General features: G+C 31.8%; 2 protein-coding genes and 1 long non-coding RNA gene across 7 annotated transcripts in view; 2 read left to right on the top strand and 1 right to left on the bottom strand.

The window, feature by feature from the left end:
- Nucleotides 1–16,048, top strand: part of LOC126737324 (scoloptoxin SSD14-like) — a 38,002-nt gene that overhangs the window by 12,341 nt on the left and 9,613 nt on the right. For 4 of the 5 annotated variants that reach the window (XM_050442186.1, XM_050442185.1, XM_050442187.1 and 1 more), the window contains one exon: nt 2,221–2,469. In XM_050442186.1, the coding sequence (XP_050298143.1) occupies nt 2,221–2,469 (249 nt within the window). Of the gene's footprint in view, nt 1–380; nt 688–2,220; nt 2,470–16,048 lie in introns of those variants that run through there. The other variant, XM_050442183.1, reaches the window with a different exon arrangement.
- LOC126737327 (uncharacterized) lies at nt 6,481–9,030 on the bottom strand. Its single transcript, XR_007660996.1, has 3 exons — nt 8,942–9,030; nt 8,404–8,508; nt 6,481–8,221 (listed from the first exon to the last, which is right to left on the bottom strand). It is a non-coding gene; the product is annotated as an uncharacterized LOC126737327 (long non-coding RNA).
- LOC126737326 (nuclear protein 1) lies at nt 9,405–10,125 on the top strand. The gene has a single exon (XM_050442188.1). It carries the CDS (start codon nt 9,502–9,504, stop codon nt 9,724–9,726), a length of 225 nt encoding a protein of 74 aa, XP_050298145.1. The 5' UTR covers nt 9,405–9,501; the 3' UTR covers nt 9,727–10,125.

Genomic DNA, 16,048 nt, shown 5'->3' with positions numbered 1-16,048 from the left:
AATCAAAATAAACCCATTTACCACAGCTACTTTCTTCCAACTAGTCGCGTTTTTTTTTTAAGCGAATGAACTGCTCTTAATTGACTGTTTTATTTTCGATGTGTCTAATTAGGTATTTCTTCTAAATACTGCCTATCCAGGAAAATTAATAATAGTAGTAAAATTTAAAATTGGCATTAAAATAAGGTCAGAAGAAGAAAAACAGTTTGTAAAGCGATCCACGGAATATATTTATATATAGTATCTTCGACATAATTACCATTTTTCTCCTACCATGGAAGTTTTAGCAGTTTAAGGGATCTAATTCCCACAAACTTCCCGAATACGTCCCTCATTTACCCCAATATCGATCCACCCTCCATTTGTCAACTTCACATTTCTAACCTCTCGGTTCCTTTTAAATATGTAAACCGAATACGCGTATCAAAGCACTAAATGGCCAAAATTTTAAGTTTTCACCCCTTTTGGGCACCAACCTTTTGACTTTAACGGTTAATTTATAACGATGGTAGACTTTAGACTGCTACTTTATCCAGATATAATACGTAGAACGGGGTCGTTAAGACGAAGATGTCGGTCAAACAAAGGGGTTTCTTGTAATTTGGAAAGGAGTTGTAGTCAGTGTTTATGCGGATCAACAGGCAAATACGACGATGACGTTTTTGAGGATGGTGATGACGAAGAATTGTAAGTTGCTCGTCATGCATTAATAATTAGTTATCTAATACCTACTTAAATTTAAATTGCAAATTTAAAGGTTGATTTTTTTGTTTAGCATAAGTAAATTAAACTATAGAACAAGCTTATGATAACCGAATAATTTATACACTTCCGCATTAAGATTTTACACATAAAATACGAATAGATATGGCATCAAGGCTAATAGTAACATCCTTATTATATTGTTTAGAAATGGAATAAATTGACAATAGATAAACAAAATCCACAAAAGGTAAAACCTTGTCAGTGGTTAAAAATTAAATTAAAACTATAATATTTTAAAATGTAAATGTATGAAACTTATGCGATGACCAGAAAGTGGTGGCAATATTTCTGCTAAATTATACATTAAGCCTGCAGTATATTAGCAACAGGGTGTAAATCCAACTGACTTAATAGAAATTTCGAAAATTTATATTTTTCAAAACTATAATAGTTACATAAAAGTTGTATAAAGTAGAAATTAGGATATCGTAAAATTATTAGGTGCTCCTGGAATAATCTCTCGCAATTTTAGCATGCCATGCCTATATCACCATTTTAAAAAATAAATAAGACTCTTTTGACCGGCTTAAAATTTTACGCTCTTTCCACTACCCCTTTCCCCCTCCTTGAAAAATGTCAAATTTGCTGCATAATTTGAAAAAAGAAATATTTTTTATTAACAGCATAACGTTATAGTTCCTTTACTTCTAATAGAGGACAACACTTAAAAATAATGCATACGTTTATTGGTATAATTTCTTACCGCGCCTAATAAAATTCAAATTTGGCGCCAATTTTGAACACGCCTCCCATCACTTCTTAGTTCCGGTGCGGCTTAGTAGAGGGAGCCCAATTTGCGTTTATAGTTAACTGTAGGCACACCTACATTTCTGGTTCTGCTGGACCATATTCATGGAAATCTCCTTAGATGATCAGTTTAGACAGATAGAAATCTGAATTTAACTGGAAATTATTGTATACTATTAATAGTTGATGCTCTTGGAATAAATTCTTAATAGATTATTCTATTATATTTATATTTCTGACCGTTATTACATCTGCATTACTTTTGTAAAAATCAGACGAAGTATTGGGCATTTTGCTGATGACGCATCAATTATTTCGCATGCTGCTAATGAAAAAAGTGTCACAGCATCAAGTTAATATTTGATGTTGTTATGAAGAAATTATTCTCAACATTGAGAATGTTCTGAAAACAGTTAGAGCTTTCAATTACGAGAACTGTCACTTACAAAAAAGAGCTCTTAGGTTTGTGGAAAATACCATTCAGACATTCTTGTAAACCAATGTTTATTTATACAAAAGTTTAACTGTACTATACTTGTATTTACGTATACAGTAAGGCCCTAAGTTTAGATAAAGAGCAAGGAAGTTCTGCCAAGGATTCAATGCAAAATTTAAAAGTTATTATAGTTCCTATTTATAGAAAAATTATAGGAATTAAAAAACTAAAAAATACATATAATCTAAACTAAACTAACAATTTTCTTTCAGTACGCATAGCATAAAACGCTATATAATTGGAGCGGTAGCAGTACTAGTAGTATTAGGAATATTAGTAGTAGCTTACTATACTGGGGCGTTCAATAGTAGTGAAAATTCACCGGAGGCACAAAATGGAAAGGAACCACCACTTACCCCGACTAATCCAACAAAATCTCTTCCTCCATCCAGCTCGATTTTGAGGGTGTTCAAGAGGGCGGCAGTGTGTGCTGATTCCGTAGTTTGTGCATCCGTTGGCAAGTAAGTACATACTTTTGTATATTATTTTGTTGTGTAGGGTTGGACCTAATTAATTTATGTTATTTTGTCCTTCGGTCCTGTGGTTACAGAAATTGCTCAATAGAATGTCTTATATGTTGCGACAGGCTGTACTTATTATACAGTAAATTTTATTTTCGTTAACTGGAACTAACTGTTGCAAAAATAGAAATGAGTTTAATGGATACAGAGCTATATTAAAAAAAATAAATATATTTACAGGAAGCTACAAATTTGAAACATTCATTAGAACTGTCACGTATACAGTCAGTAACATACAAAAGAGTAGTTACACCCGAGTTAGTGAATCGAGTTTATATAAAACTCCTGCTCCCTTTGTACTTGGTCTTGTTTGGAATAAAAATATGTTTTCTAATGTAATTAAACAGCTCCTTAACTGGCCTTTAAATTCAAGAACATCTGAAAGAGTTAAAAAGTACAAAAACTAAAAGAAGGTTCTTCGAATCAAGTTTGAAAAGAAGGCAGAACATATTTATAAAAGAACTAGATATATTTAACTGAAGCATAAACAGAACCCACAGATTTTGATAATATAGAAAACTTATTGAACTAAAATGAAACAGATCTAAAAAAATCATTAAGCAGCTTCCTTAATATAAACCTGATAGAAATCTAAATTTAGTAAACCATCCCCAAGGAAATAAGTGAACTGAATAAATTTAAATATAGCTCACCCATAACCGTGTGAGACAGGTACAAGAAAGTTCATTGTCCCAAATTAATTTAAACACCACAAGTTATTATTAAATCCATCAATGTCAACAACCGTTTTAAATAATTTAAATACAAAATAAAAAGATTGCACAATATTATTATTTTTTGGATCAACATATATTCGCTAACGTTAGGTATCAATTTCCACGTATTGTTTTACTACTATCAGGTTATAGAAAGATCGATAAAGCCGATAACATATTTGAGTTTTTCTAAATTGATAGGATTCTGGAAATTACGATGATTAATTGTTATATTTTATTGCACAAATTTAAGTTAAAATAAAAGGCGTTACATCCTTTAACAAACTGCCTGCTCAAATAAAAACATTACCACAAAAACAATTTATTTCAACAGTTAAAGAAATGTTGTCTGAAGGGGTGTTCTATAGTTTTGATGAATTTTTGCAATTTTGCCGGCCACCTAGTAGTGATCATTTATTTTTCAATGGATTGATAATCCAGATATATTTATTAAGTTCGTGAGCAGCAATCTTCGACATCTTTTCAAAAACCTTTTAGATTTGTCGGTATTCAAACGTGGTTATATCACGAACTTAATAAAATGTTCATTGGCTGCTAATGCATATGGCTACAATATTCAAAAGTGACCACTGCCTGGTGGCTGCCATTTTTAAAGTGGCTGTGTCCTTTTTATGTTGGTCACTCTAAATTATTTTTAGTGTTGCCAACAAAAAATATATTAAATAACAGTAATGAAGTTGACGACGCTGACGTTTGACGTGTAACTAAACTAATTTTTTAAACCATCATTGGGACTTATAGCGAAATGAGAGATATCAAATGTGGAGTACCCCAAGGCACTGTAATGGGACCACTTTTATTTATTATATATATAAATAGTCTTTTTTCTATAAGAACTGTGGGAAGAATTATAAGTTTCGCCGACGACACAGTTGTTGTCTACACAGGAGAGACCTGGCAAGCTCCAAAACAAACAGCTGAAAATGATTTTCAATTAATTGCAGATTGGTTTAAGAAAAGCAAACTAACATTAAATGGGCAAAAACAAAATATATTAGTTTTAGTTCTTACACCAGAAATCTTCCCCAAATAGGTGCTTTAGAAATTAATCAATTGTTGTCAATTTCTGCATCACCGTCCATAAAATATTTGGGTATTATTGTAGATCAACATCTTAAATGGGATTTACAATTAAAGCAGTTGACCAATAAAATTAGAGGTTTTAAGTATTTAAAACAATACCTAAGTATCAAGAACCTTAGCATAATATACTATTCGTTGGTTCAATCTCATTTGACATATGGATTGATCGGGTGGGGTGGTGTCCGGGATTGCCACTTATAGCAATTTGAGCATCATGCTAAAAATTATATTTAAGAAAAATCGACTACTTCCAACCAGTTTACTTTATAAGGAAACAAAAATAATGGACATGAGGAAACTTTACTGTTTCAATTTAAGTATGAATATATATAGGAAAAAAATTATTCTTGAAACTTTATCGCACACATACCCCACAAGAAATAGGCTTAATTAAAATGTGCATGTTGGTAGTAATAAAAAAAGTATTGGTCAGCATCATTTCAAATATTTAGCACCAAAACTCTATAACATTATACCAAGACCCATACAGGAAAAAATGTTTATAGCAACGTTTAAAGTTTATGTAAGGCAATGGATTGAACAGACAGATGCGACTATATTTCATCATTTGGTGAATAACTTGTAACTTGTTCTTATTCTTTTTGTAATAACAGAGCGATAACTTTTATTAAACGTTTGATAATTCCCATGCTCTTTTGTTGATTCCGATGTGCTACTGTGAGTATTTGAATTTAAATAGTGTCGTCTTTTCTTATTGTTGTGCAAGATGTGGTTGTCCTTATTTTTAATATTGTTTTAAAACCGGCAATAAGAATAATTGAATATGGACAAATACAAATAAATTATGAGTGATGTACTGAAATACCATTGATGGAATACTTTCTCGGACTTGACAAGAAAAACCCGATATTGACCTTTAAACCCGAATTGGACTATATATATCCCTAAAGAAAATGTACCAACAAGCTTCTAAATAGAGCAGCTTCGGTACTAATCGTTTATTTCTTCCTTGTACTTATACATAAAGTAGAATAAGTATTTTGTATTTAAATTTTGTAATTTTGGAAATAAACGTATTATTTTTATTATTTGTAAGGATAACCTCTCAAAAACTCTAATTGTTTTGTTTCCCTACAATTGGCACAACTGAAATTGGTCAGAGTGACCAACATCGAAAGGACACGATCGCGCAAAATGGCGGCCACCTAGTAGTGGTCATTTACTTTTCATTGAATTGGCAGTCCAGGTATATTTATTAAGTTCGTGGGTGTTATGTTTGGTATTGCCTACTTTTAATTAATAATTTTTTTAGTTTCGTACCCTTTTTTAATAGTTTATGTTATAAATAAGTTAAGTATATTTGATTGATTTTTCTGTACACCGATCTAAATAGCACTATATTAAATTTAAATTTTGCGTTTTTGTAAAAAACATGAGTCGTGAGTTGCATATTTTCTTTTGCGGCATTCTTCATCGCCATAGACCTGTACTTAATCTACAGTTATTTTTTAATGGACACAAGTCAATACCGCTCTATTTGTGAATATATAGGAATAGACTGAAATATCTTCTTCTGTAGTTCGTTAGAGTTTTTTTAGGTTATAGGGTCATTTCGCACTGACTTATCTTCGGGATAATTGAGTGTATCGGTTACCCATAATTGTGAAATGTTCTTTATTTGTCTAAAGTAAATTATGTCTTTTACATTTTGTATTTTGGGCAAATAAAAAACTTTTCAATTTGCGCTTGAATATTCATCATTATCTTTTATCTTTGTATTCTGACGTTCTTAAAAGCTTCTAAACAGGAATTCATTTAAAAATCTATTAGGATCTCACAGTAAAATAAGAATTAAAATGGAAAATATTGGGCATAAAAGGCATCTCACTGCGAAAGGGGCTATATCCACTTCCGCTAATTTCTCAGTAGATGCAAAAAACTGTAGCAACTAAAGTATAGGTAGCGAAACCTATATCATTATTATAAATAATTCATAGCAACTCATAATACTAAAATAAGCAGCGAAATTAATCCGAAAATTGATGAAAAGAATGCTATTTAGTTTTAAAATTTGAATATAGGGCCATTTGCTGTAACCAAATGGATATAGGAACCTTTGCCACAGCCACATAAGGATATAGGCTGTTTTGATATAATAATGCAGTTTTAATGAATAACCAAAACGCCTTTTATTTTTATTATTTAAAGGTGTTTACAAAATTTAAAAACAAAATTCTGTCAAAAAAAGAAAACAAAACTAAATTCTTAAGAAACATAATAATATTTTGATAAATTTACACTCGATCAGCAAGTTGCTCATTTTCATGTCCCTCACAAAACTCATTTTCTTCAAGATCTTCTGCTTCATGAATTGCTGTCATGGTTTTCAACACATTTTGGTAGAAAGAGCTTTCCTCCATTGTGGTTCAGGTTTCGCCAAAGTGTTTTTTCAGAAGATTCTTAACATCTTGAATCTTTACTGCTTTAAGTGCCACTCCCATAGGTATCTGACCTGGCAATGTAGCATTTATCATCAACTAATTTTTATCCCTTTTTTTACAATTAATTTGCCAGTGGATATATCGCTATTATAAGATGTTTCTCCCCGGAGCAACACATTTTGCTGTGCAGATTTCGTAAGGATAAAACGTTCATTAAATTTAAAGTGTTTCTGCGAAAGTCTTCCAATCATAAATATTTAAGTCAGTTCCAGGCCTAAAAATAGTAGAATGCTCTGAAAAAACTGTCTCATATTCTTTTGGATTTATTATCACTGGTAACTTACGCAATTTCTTTTCTATAGAAGCAAACACGCGGTCAGCGGGTAACAACGAGTGTCCAGTAATAGGAAAAATAACTTGTATTTCCTTAATGTTTGGAGGTGCGACTTTTGCTAAAAAATAGTGCAGCATTCCGATCATAATCGAGTTACGATTTTGCCCACCGCATCCCTCAGCACACAACCTTATTGTAGAAATAGATGCCAATAATTCGAGGATCGACAATTGATGAAATACCGCGGAAGCAATTTCATTAGCACCCTTTTTATGCTCGTGCTCCATCGAAGTATAACAAAATACATTTTCAGGATACAAACCGTCTTTTAAGCTTCCCTTCACAATGGAAAAATTGTAAATGTAAATTTGTCGACTATAGTATGTCGTCTGATCTTGAACTTTAGGTAAAACTAAATTTTTTTGACAATCATAACTAAGTGTTAAAAGATCTCTTGCAGTTTTATAAAAAAAGGTTTATATCGCATTTTATGAAATGCCATGTCAGTCATGAATTTATTTTTCGTTTGGGCATTGGTTTCAGTTTTAAATTTAAATGTTTTTTTTAATTTTGATAATTCGTCAGGCTGTTCATTATTGTACATTCGATATAATTTATTAATACTAAAATTTCCAGGCAAATATCGTCGGTTAGCAGACTTAACTCGAGAATAATAACTTTCACAGCATTTCAATTTTTCTATAAACCCTCTAATAGCGGTTTTCTTCCTGTCATAGAAATGATTAGGTCTTGCTCCACCTCTCCTATCCACTGGAATTCTACCCGTATTTAGAAATTTTCGAGCTAAGCCTTGAATTCTTTTCCGTGAGATTTGAAGAATATCAACAAAGGTTTGCTGACATACACGTAAACAAAACTTCTCCGTGCCGGAAACTCTAATGTAGTAGTTTGTACTAACTTTCTTTGTAGATGTAGGCTTCTTTTTAGGACGTGGTCTTTTTGCAGTTGTTACCTTTACATGTTTGATGATAAAAGCATCCTGAGAGTTCTTCTCGCGAGTTGCGTAAAAATTTGCATGAAATTATTTGATGTCCCTCATAGTTAGCCTCTTGCATTTATAAGACTTGTTCAAATGGTCGCAACGAGGATATTCTGGTGGCCCTGGAGGATCGTATCTGAAATAATAAAAAACAAATTTTAAAAACCTATATAAAATTAATCAATTCTTTTTTAAACGTTAATGTTTAGAGTGTATTAAATTATCTGTAAATTTTAAACATTAAAATAATAATGCCTGATTTAAATTAATACATATTAAATTTATATATCGCTAATTTAAAGAAAAAAAATAACCAACCTTTTAGATTTTGCTAGGTTTCTTTTCCACTTGCGACGATCTCCAGGAGTTCGCCTAGCTTTTCCTGGCTCTGATGGAGTTATACTCTCATTCATAGTCACTAAACTAAATAAACTTAATTATTTATAACAGTTTATAATAATATTTATGCAGGAGCAAATTAATTAATAAGCTCTTCCTGTGACAAAAAGTAAACAACAACTAAACGGTCTTCGAAGAAACTTTTTATTTACGCGGGAACTTTCTAGCCATTTCATTAGTTCATTGGATATAGGCCCGTTTGACGCGATCAAGTCGGTTAATATGGAGCCCTTTGCCGCGACACCTGATATTTACTAGTAGTTTTATATGGGACAAAGGCATTTTTGGCGTATCTACATTTTAGCCATCTAACAGGCGGATCAAACAGATGTAAAATTGACTTTTAGCTAATTTTTTTTTAAATCGGATATGCGTGCTGTGACACGCCCTCTTTTAAGTTATATAAAATACCTAGTCAGTTAATTATTAAAATTTTAGTAAAATAACTAATACATACACTTAATAACCAACAACGAGATGACAAACGTTATTTTTTTTATTTTGATTTGCAAGTGACCGTCATGAAAATTGATTTACGCGGATTACACCCACAGTGTCGGTAAAAGTAAATTTAGAAGTGGGGACTTTATTTCTCAAGGCATCAAAAATACCAGAATCTTCCATCATGGTATAATAAAAAGAAAGTCACTATTTTTAACATGTTTCCATATCATGTTATCTCTTCGAGCGGTATCGAGCTTAAACCAATAACAAATATTACGCAACAACTGCCTAGACTGCATTATTCTTATCAACAATAATGGAAAAAAATTAAAAACAACATTACATATTATGTTGAACCAATAATAAATAAAAAGCGACAACGTTGCACTTCTATAAAACGCTTCGCGATAATTCGTTTCTAACTGCGAGTGCGCGACCTCTCGAAACGCGCATATAAATAGCGCAGCGGGCGTGTAAAACGCCATAGTTGAACAAAACAATCTCTAGACAGAGAAAGTCAAAGTGACACACAAAAATCAAAATCGTTTCATTGTGAAATCATCAAGTGATAAAATGCAAAATAAAGCGAAAATCTCACCGGAAGCCGAAAGCCATTTGGACGAATACGATCGTTACAACTTCGAATACGATAAATATCTATACGCGGGCCATAGCGGTAAGCAGAGAACAAAGAAGGAAGCTGAGGCGCACACCAATCATTTCGACCCCAATGGCCATACGAGGAAAATCCTACAGAAACTCTCGAATACCGAAGCGAACAAGAAACACAAGGTCTAAAAAGTGAGTTGATCAATCGATTTTCCCTATCCGAAAGACGATTTTCTTGGCTGTAGTTAACCCGGACTGTGATTTTTATTTTTTAATATCGGACCTATTTTGCGCTGTTGTCGAGTATCGATACCAGCCGCGTCCATTTTTCCTCCTCCTACTCCGAACTGCAGAGGCCCCCTAACACTCTTATCAAGGCCCACAATGGAAGAATAACGGAGTTAATGACTGCTTTAATTATAACTGTGTTACAATATTAATTTAATAAATTATTACTTTAATTGTTGTAAGGTTTTTACTGATTGGTTCTTGTATATTTATGTACAGGTTTATTTTCTGTATAGATAAGTGTACAAGCAGTTTTTTTAACACTGGGTGTTAAATAATAAAAAAAAGTTTTTTTTTGTACTTCTTGTTTTATTTTCTAAACCCGACTCGCCTAGCACGTGATGAGATTGATGTGGTTGTTTGTAATCAACCTTCAAAACTAATTAATTTAACTGGTTTTGTGTGGTAATGTTATTAAACACTTGGCTCGGTATCAACGTTCTATAACGTCAAGGTTAGATTTGTTTTTGTCGGGCAAATAGCGAAAACCTGCTGCTGTTCGACGATGAAAACAAAGAAAACGTGAGCTTGGCCAGTGATTTAAAAATTAATTTTTCAAAACCTTTTAATTTGATAAGAACGTTTTGCTTTGTCCGTACATAAAGATATTTTAGTAATTAGGCTGCATGTAAGTAGATAGTTCTCCTATATTGCCCTAGTTAGAAAAAAAGATTGCAAAAATGTATGTTTTGAGATAACTTAAAATTTATTTGGCTGCTACTTTGTTATAAATGGGGTTATTAGGTATATGAAATCTTATATTATATGGGTTATTCTTAAAAAATTACCGGATAATACTAGTACAATTGAAATTAAATAAATTCGTTTTAAAATGTGATTTTGATGAATAAATCCAATAAAAGTAAATTAGTTTATAGAATGACCATAGTGGTCGAGCTGAATAAAATATATTTTGGCCAAATTTTCAAAAAAATTATTTGGGTGGAACACGGACGTGACATGCCATGACCACATGGACATGATCTATTTTCTTGCTAGTACAAAAATTTTAGTTTTAAATTATAAAATTAATGCATTTTAATAGATTTAAATAAAAAAACATGATTCAAAATGAAACTTTATTCTTTTAATGATTTTTATAACTGACAGTAAGAAAGTAAGTAATCTTATATAATTTATAAAAATGTTATAAACAACACTTATTTGCTAAAACAAGTTTGGGATGGAACTTAAATTTTTAAAAAGGTATTCGTCTTTCTTCTCAAGATACTCAGGAGGATCTAATACCATTTGAATTTCCTGTTCTTCAATAACAGCTATTTCTGGTACTTCTGGATATTCAAACGTTTTAGTTCCAGTTTTTTTGAAAAATTTACCAGTATATTTGAATCTACGGATAATATACACGCCACATAATGTCGATTAATTTTTTTCCCAACAACAAACATATTTTTTTTAAACTGGTGAATCTGGTCTTTTTGAATTTTTGAAAGTGGTATATCATCACTTGTATCACTGTCAGATCCATAAATGTCATTGTATTGTAGGCGTTCGTGAACTGGTGACCAGAAATTATCGTCGTCATCATCATCCTTTTCATCTTCCAAAATATTATGAGATTTATACACCAATTTGCCCAAGTTGTAGTGACTGCAAGTTGTATGACAATTTTGGCAGCTCAGCCTTCTAACATAGATGGTGTTCGGTTCAGTACGATGCCATACTAACTGGTGGGCTCGTAATGTTCCTTTAAAACTTGGAATGTCATTTGGAACATTTGTCCATTTCGATAAATTTTTGGTCATCAATCGGTATAATGTGGATCCCTTTGCAAGCTTGCTTAAGTTCTTGAATCGGTATTTCCAAAGTGGATAATATATCTTTTCCTCTTCCTACTAAGCTATCCGCAGTGCGCTTCAAGCACCCGCCGACACCATCTGGCGCACCTTTTCCATGCCCAGCTTCACTAAAATGCCACACCATATTTTCAACATTAAGTACTTTTGTTAGATGTGAAGACGCTAGGTAAAACATTGATTTATTTATTGCGATACTGGGTCGACGGGCCATCGCTGCAAAAATTAAGGGTTTTTTAATTTGGAATTTTTTTTTTTACTTCCTGTAATAGCGGGTCTAAATGTGCACAAATCGCAGCAGGGTCGTGTCTTAAACAGTTAGAAAGGGTGCAATAAGACTCAGCTTTCATATCGCCACCATAATAGATAACACAGGTGTGCAAACTAATTTGCTGCTTTGACGCCCCAAAGTGAGAACTGCGGAAGCATATTTTCCAGAAAAGTCCATGTGGATTAATACTGTTGTATCCGACAGTGACTTTTTAACTAAATCAATTGCAGCGTACTGGTGATTTATGTTACAAATATGTTGCATAAATCTGTTTAACGTGGCTTTAAAAATATTCACTAGTTCTTCTTTGGTGCAAATTTTCGTTAACTTGACGGTCTTCAAACATATTTTTTGCTGACCCTTAATATCAACTTCATGTCTCTGAATAGCCCACGTTTGATAGGATATTTGTTCGTTTTTTTCGTAATGATTAAAATTAACGTTTGTATCTTTGCACCGCTCACATTCCCGTTCCAAACATAATTCTTTGGGAAATTGATCACAGCAAATACGTTTTACTACCTCATTCATACTTGATTCGTTAATAATGGAATTTTTTTTAAGACTTTCCAATATATAAGGCCCATATTTGCATGCTGTTTGCACAAACACGTCTCTCTATTCTTATAATTGGGAGACAAAATCCAAAATGGACGAAACTTGCAAAATGTCGAATAGCTCAACTTTTTAAAATTAGGGTATAAAGCTGTAAACTTTTTGTGAAGATTCAGAAGCGTATCATTTAACAGCCGCTTCTGTTTCTTAACTTTGTGTTTTGTAATTGTTTCTTTTTCTCCGGCTGTTATTCCGCTATTTTCATCTTTTTCTAAAAAATGTCTGACTTTCATTTTTGTCATTAAGATTCTTGCTTGTGTATGTGCTTCTTTCTTCCATCTGATGTGAGCTTCGCCAAATGTGTACGAAATTTGTATATTTTTACCACTTCACCATTAAGCATCGATAGAAAATAGACCTTATTTTTATTTTTGGTTTCCCGGCAATAGTTTTCTTTTACCTGCTCTTCAATCACTTCAGCAAATAAAAGTTTTTTTTTACAGCTGAGGGTACCGTATATTTTTTTAACAAGTTGCTGACGTTTGATTTAGGACTTTGTATTTTAGAAAAGTGGCGATGATTTGCTCTGCTTGCTTGGGTTTTATATTTATTCACGCGCTTTTTTAGGGTATTTACTAAGAGCTCCGAATCCCTAATCTTTTTTTTCATTGTGTTTCGGTTTTTCCTCGCTAGTTTTTGTCCTCTTATTTGTTGAGGAGTAATGTTTCTCGATCCGCTTGGCCCAGGAATATCTTCTAATATCGGTAAAGGGCTGGATGGTGGGGTGTTGTAGTTAAGAAAATTATTTTCAGTTTCAGCGTGTTTTTCGGCATCTTTTTTTCTCTCCCTATACGTCTTAAACGATTTCTCCAATTTTTTCGAATTTTTCTTTGAACTCGATCACTAAACTCTTGAATAGGGCGTCGACTTCGTTTTTTTCGTTCCCTATCTTTTCTTTTCTCTTCTTTATATCGCACAGGATCAGCTTTAAATTTTTCTCTTGCTTTGCGCATACTTAATTTCTTCGCTTCTCTTCTTTTTTCTAGATCTCGATCGCATATTTTCTTTGTTCTAACCATTTAATACCTTAAAAAAAAAGTGTTTTTTAGTTGATGCATTAGTGGGTTATCTAAAGCTACGCAATAAATATCTTTTTATAGATTATAAGCTCATAAAGAAAAAGTTGTTAAAAATACTTTTAATGTGTATAAATAATATTTAATTGTCCACGGAATCACGTCTATAGACTTTATCCACCGGTGACCGCAATAAAAAATAGTAACACTCTTAAAAGTTAAAACTAAATCTTTTTGAGTATACTTATACTTATTTTTAACCCAAACGTGGTTTTGAAAATGTACAAAAATTAAGTAAAATTTTTGTTCGTTTAGTTTAATGACACATGAAACTAAAATAAGTTGGTGACAGTCCACGGACGTGACATATCACGTTCTGTGGTTACAAAAAATAAGGAAATATATATTTGTTATTTTAATTTTGTTTTATAATTCTTTTTATTATAAAGTAATATAAATATATATTACATAAAAAGAAGAAAATTTCGTTTGTATAAAGAATTTTTCTAAGGTTACGTAATTTCCGGCAGTTTCAGGAGAATGACCCATATATCTTCTATTTTAGAGTAAAAAGCAGATAGACTTTTAAGTAGTTTGCTAAATAAGCTTTCTATTTTAAATATTAAACCTCAACTGCGACTATTACACATAAGGTCTTTCAATTAAACAGATATGGGTTCTAAGATAAGAAAATAAACCTCAACAGAAATATATTTAAATAAAAATGCGATATTATTTCACGCGTTTTTTTGCAATAAATATTTTCTATGCAGGGTACCTCAAGTAGAAACGATGAAGTCAACATTAATTTTTTGACATGACACACCCTGTATATCATAACATTTTCCAATTCTACGATATACCGGGTGACACAGAAAAAAGGGAACACTTAATAACTTTTTTATTTTTCAACATAAACAAATAAAATTTAGCAGCCTATTCAAGAAATTAAATGCGTTTATTTATGTGACTTAGTTTTTTCTTCTTATGGACTTATCTATCGACCGATTTAAAAAATAATCACATCAAATTATTGAAAAAAAGAAACCGCATTTCAAAAGTGGTTGTTCCCAATAATGTGCTATTTAAAAAAATAAAGTGAATGTCAAAATAAATAGTTTGGACATTTTAAAGAGGCGTGTAAACGATTTAAAAATGCAATTAAAACTATTTTTCCGTGATTACTTGATTAGAAACTAAAACTTTTAACTCATTCATGGCACCTTATTTTAAAATTTAAAAAAATGATTTTTTCTATGAGAATAAAATAAAAAGTTGCAAATAGAGTATCACTGTTTTCAGAATATAATTTTCTATCGAAATACGTAATAATATACCAAGTGTCCCATTTAAAATAAGAAAGTTAATGTCTTTTCCTGTTAAACCGAAAGTGATGGAAAACAATAGAATATGTCAAAAGATGCTCTTATAACCATTCTATCGATATACCAAATTTCATTTATTTATCTTGAAAAGTAAAAAAGTTATTAAGTGTTTTTTCCTGTCACCCGGTATATTCTGAATACTTTTTGTTTATCGAATTTGACGTAATAGACTAATGAAACATACGACACCAAAAAATAAAAATGCATACAAGATTTACTGCAACTGATGTTGTTCATTTACTTCAATCCATTTTTGAAGTAGCGTCTTAAAAAATAACTTCCAATTGCACATTTTTAATCACTATTAATATAATTTCTTGCCGAGTTCTTTGCTTTAAATCAGCAACATTACTTGGTCTATTCACATAAACTTTGGCGTTCAAATAGCCCCATAAGAAAAAATCTAATGGGGTTATATCATCCAATCCATCTGTTAGGAAAAGTTGCATCAAGAAATTGTCGTTACTAGGTATGTCAACGTCTTGTGGATCAGGGAATAAAACAACTAAAGCAGGGATAAGTTCAAACTTTAGAAAATCCCAGTAGTGCTCCCCGTTAATTGTTTTTTAAAAAAAAAGGATCCAAATCTTCGATTTTTTACAATACCTACACACATTAATTTTTTGAGGAAGCCGTTTGTGATATTCTTGGGTCCAACGAGAATTTTTGATTGCCCAATATCTGCAATTTTGCCTAAGAAATCACATAAAAAATTAATGTTGGGGTCATCGTTTCTACTTGAGACACCCTGCATTGAATCAAATGCACAACAAATTAAGCATTAGTTGCAATAAATCTAGAATACATTTTTATGTTTTAATTTCATATGTTTCGTTAGTGTTGTTACGTCATATTTGACAAACCATTGACTTTAGGCATATGGTTTGCTACACAAAAATTATTCGGAAAATATCATAGAATTGTAAAACGAATAGTATTTTACGTAATTTATTATTTATTACTGTTATATCTTAAAAAAATCCGAAAAGTTTCTAACAACTAGGGTCGCACTAGTCCTCCATCGTGCCAATTCTTCCTATGTGATATCTTCAGGGTGACCAAATATTCCTTAAATCCTTTGCCATCACTTTTTGCATTTCTACAATTAACGATTCAATT

Source organism: Anthonomus grandis, chromosome 6, assembly GCF_022605725.1.
Source record: "Anthonomus grandis grandis chromosome 6, icAntGran1.3, whole genome shotgun sequence".
Lineage (NCBI taxonomy): Eukaryota > Metazoa > Arthropoda > Insecta > Coleoptera > Curculionidae > Anthonomus > Anthonomus grandis.
This window is presented reverse-complemented; position numbering and strand designations above follow the sequence as displayed.

What these genes read in the sequence shown, in the direction of transcription:
- LOC126737326 (XM_050442188.1), top strand. Translation starts at nt 9,502, where the DNA reads ATGCAAAATAAAGCGAAAATCTCACCGGAAGCCGAAAGCCATTTGGAC.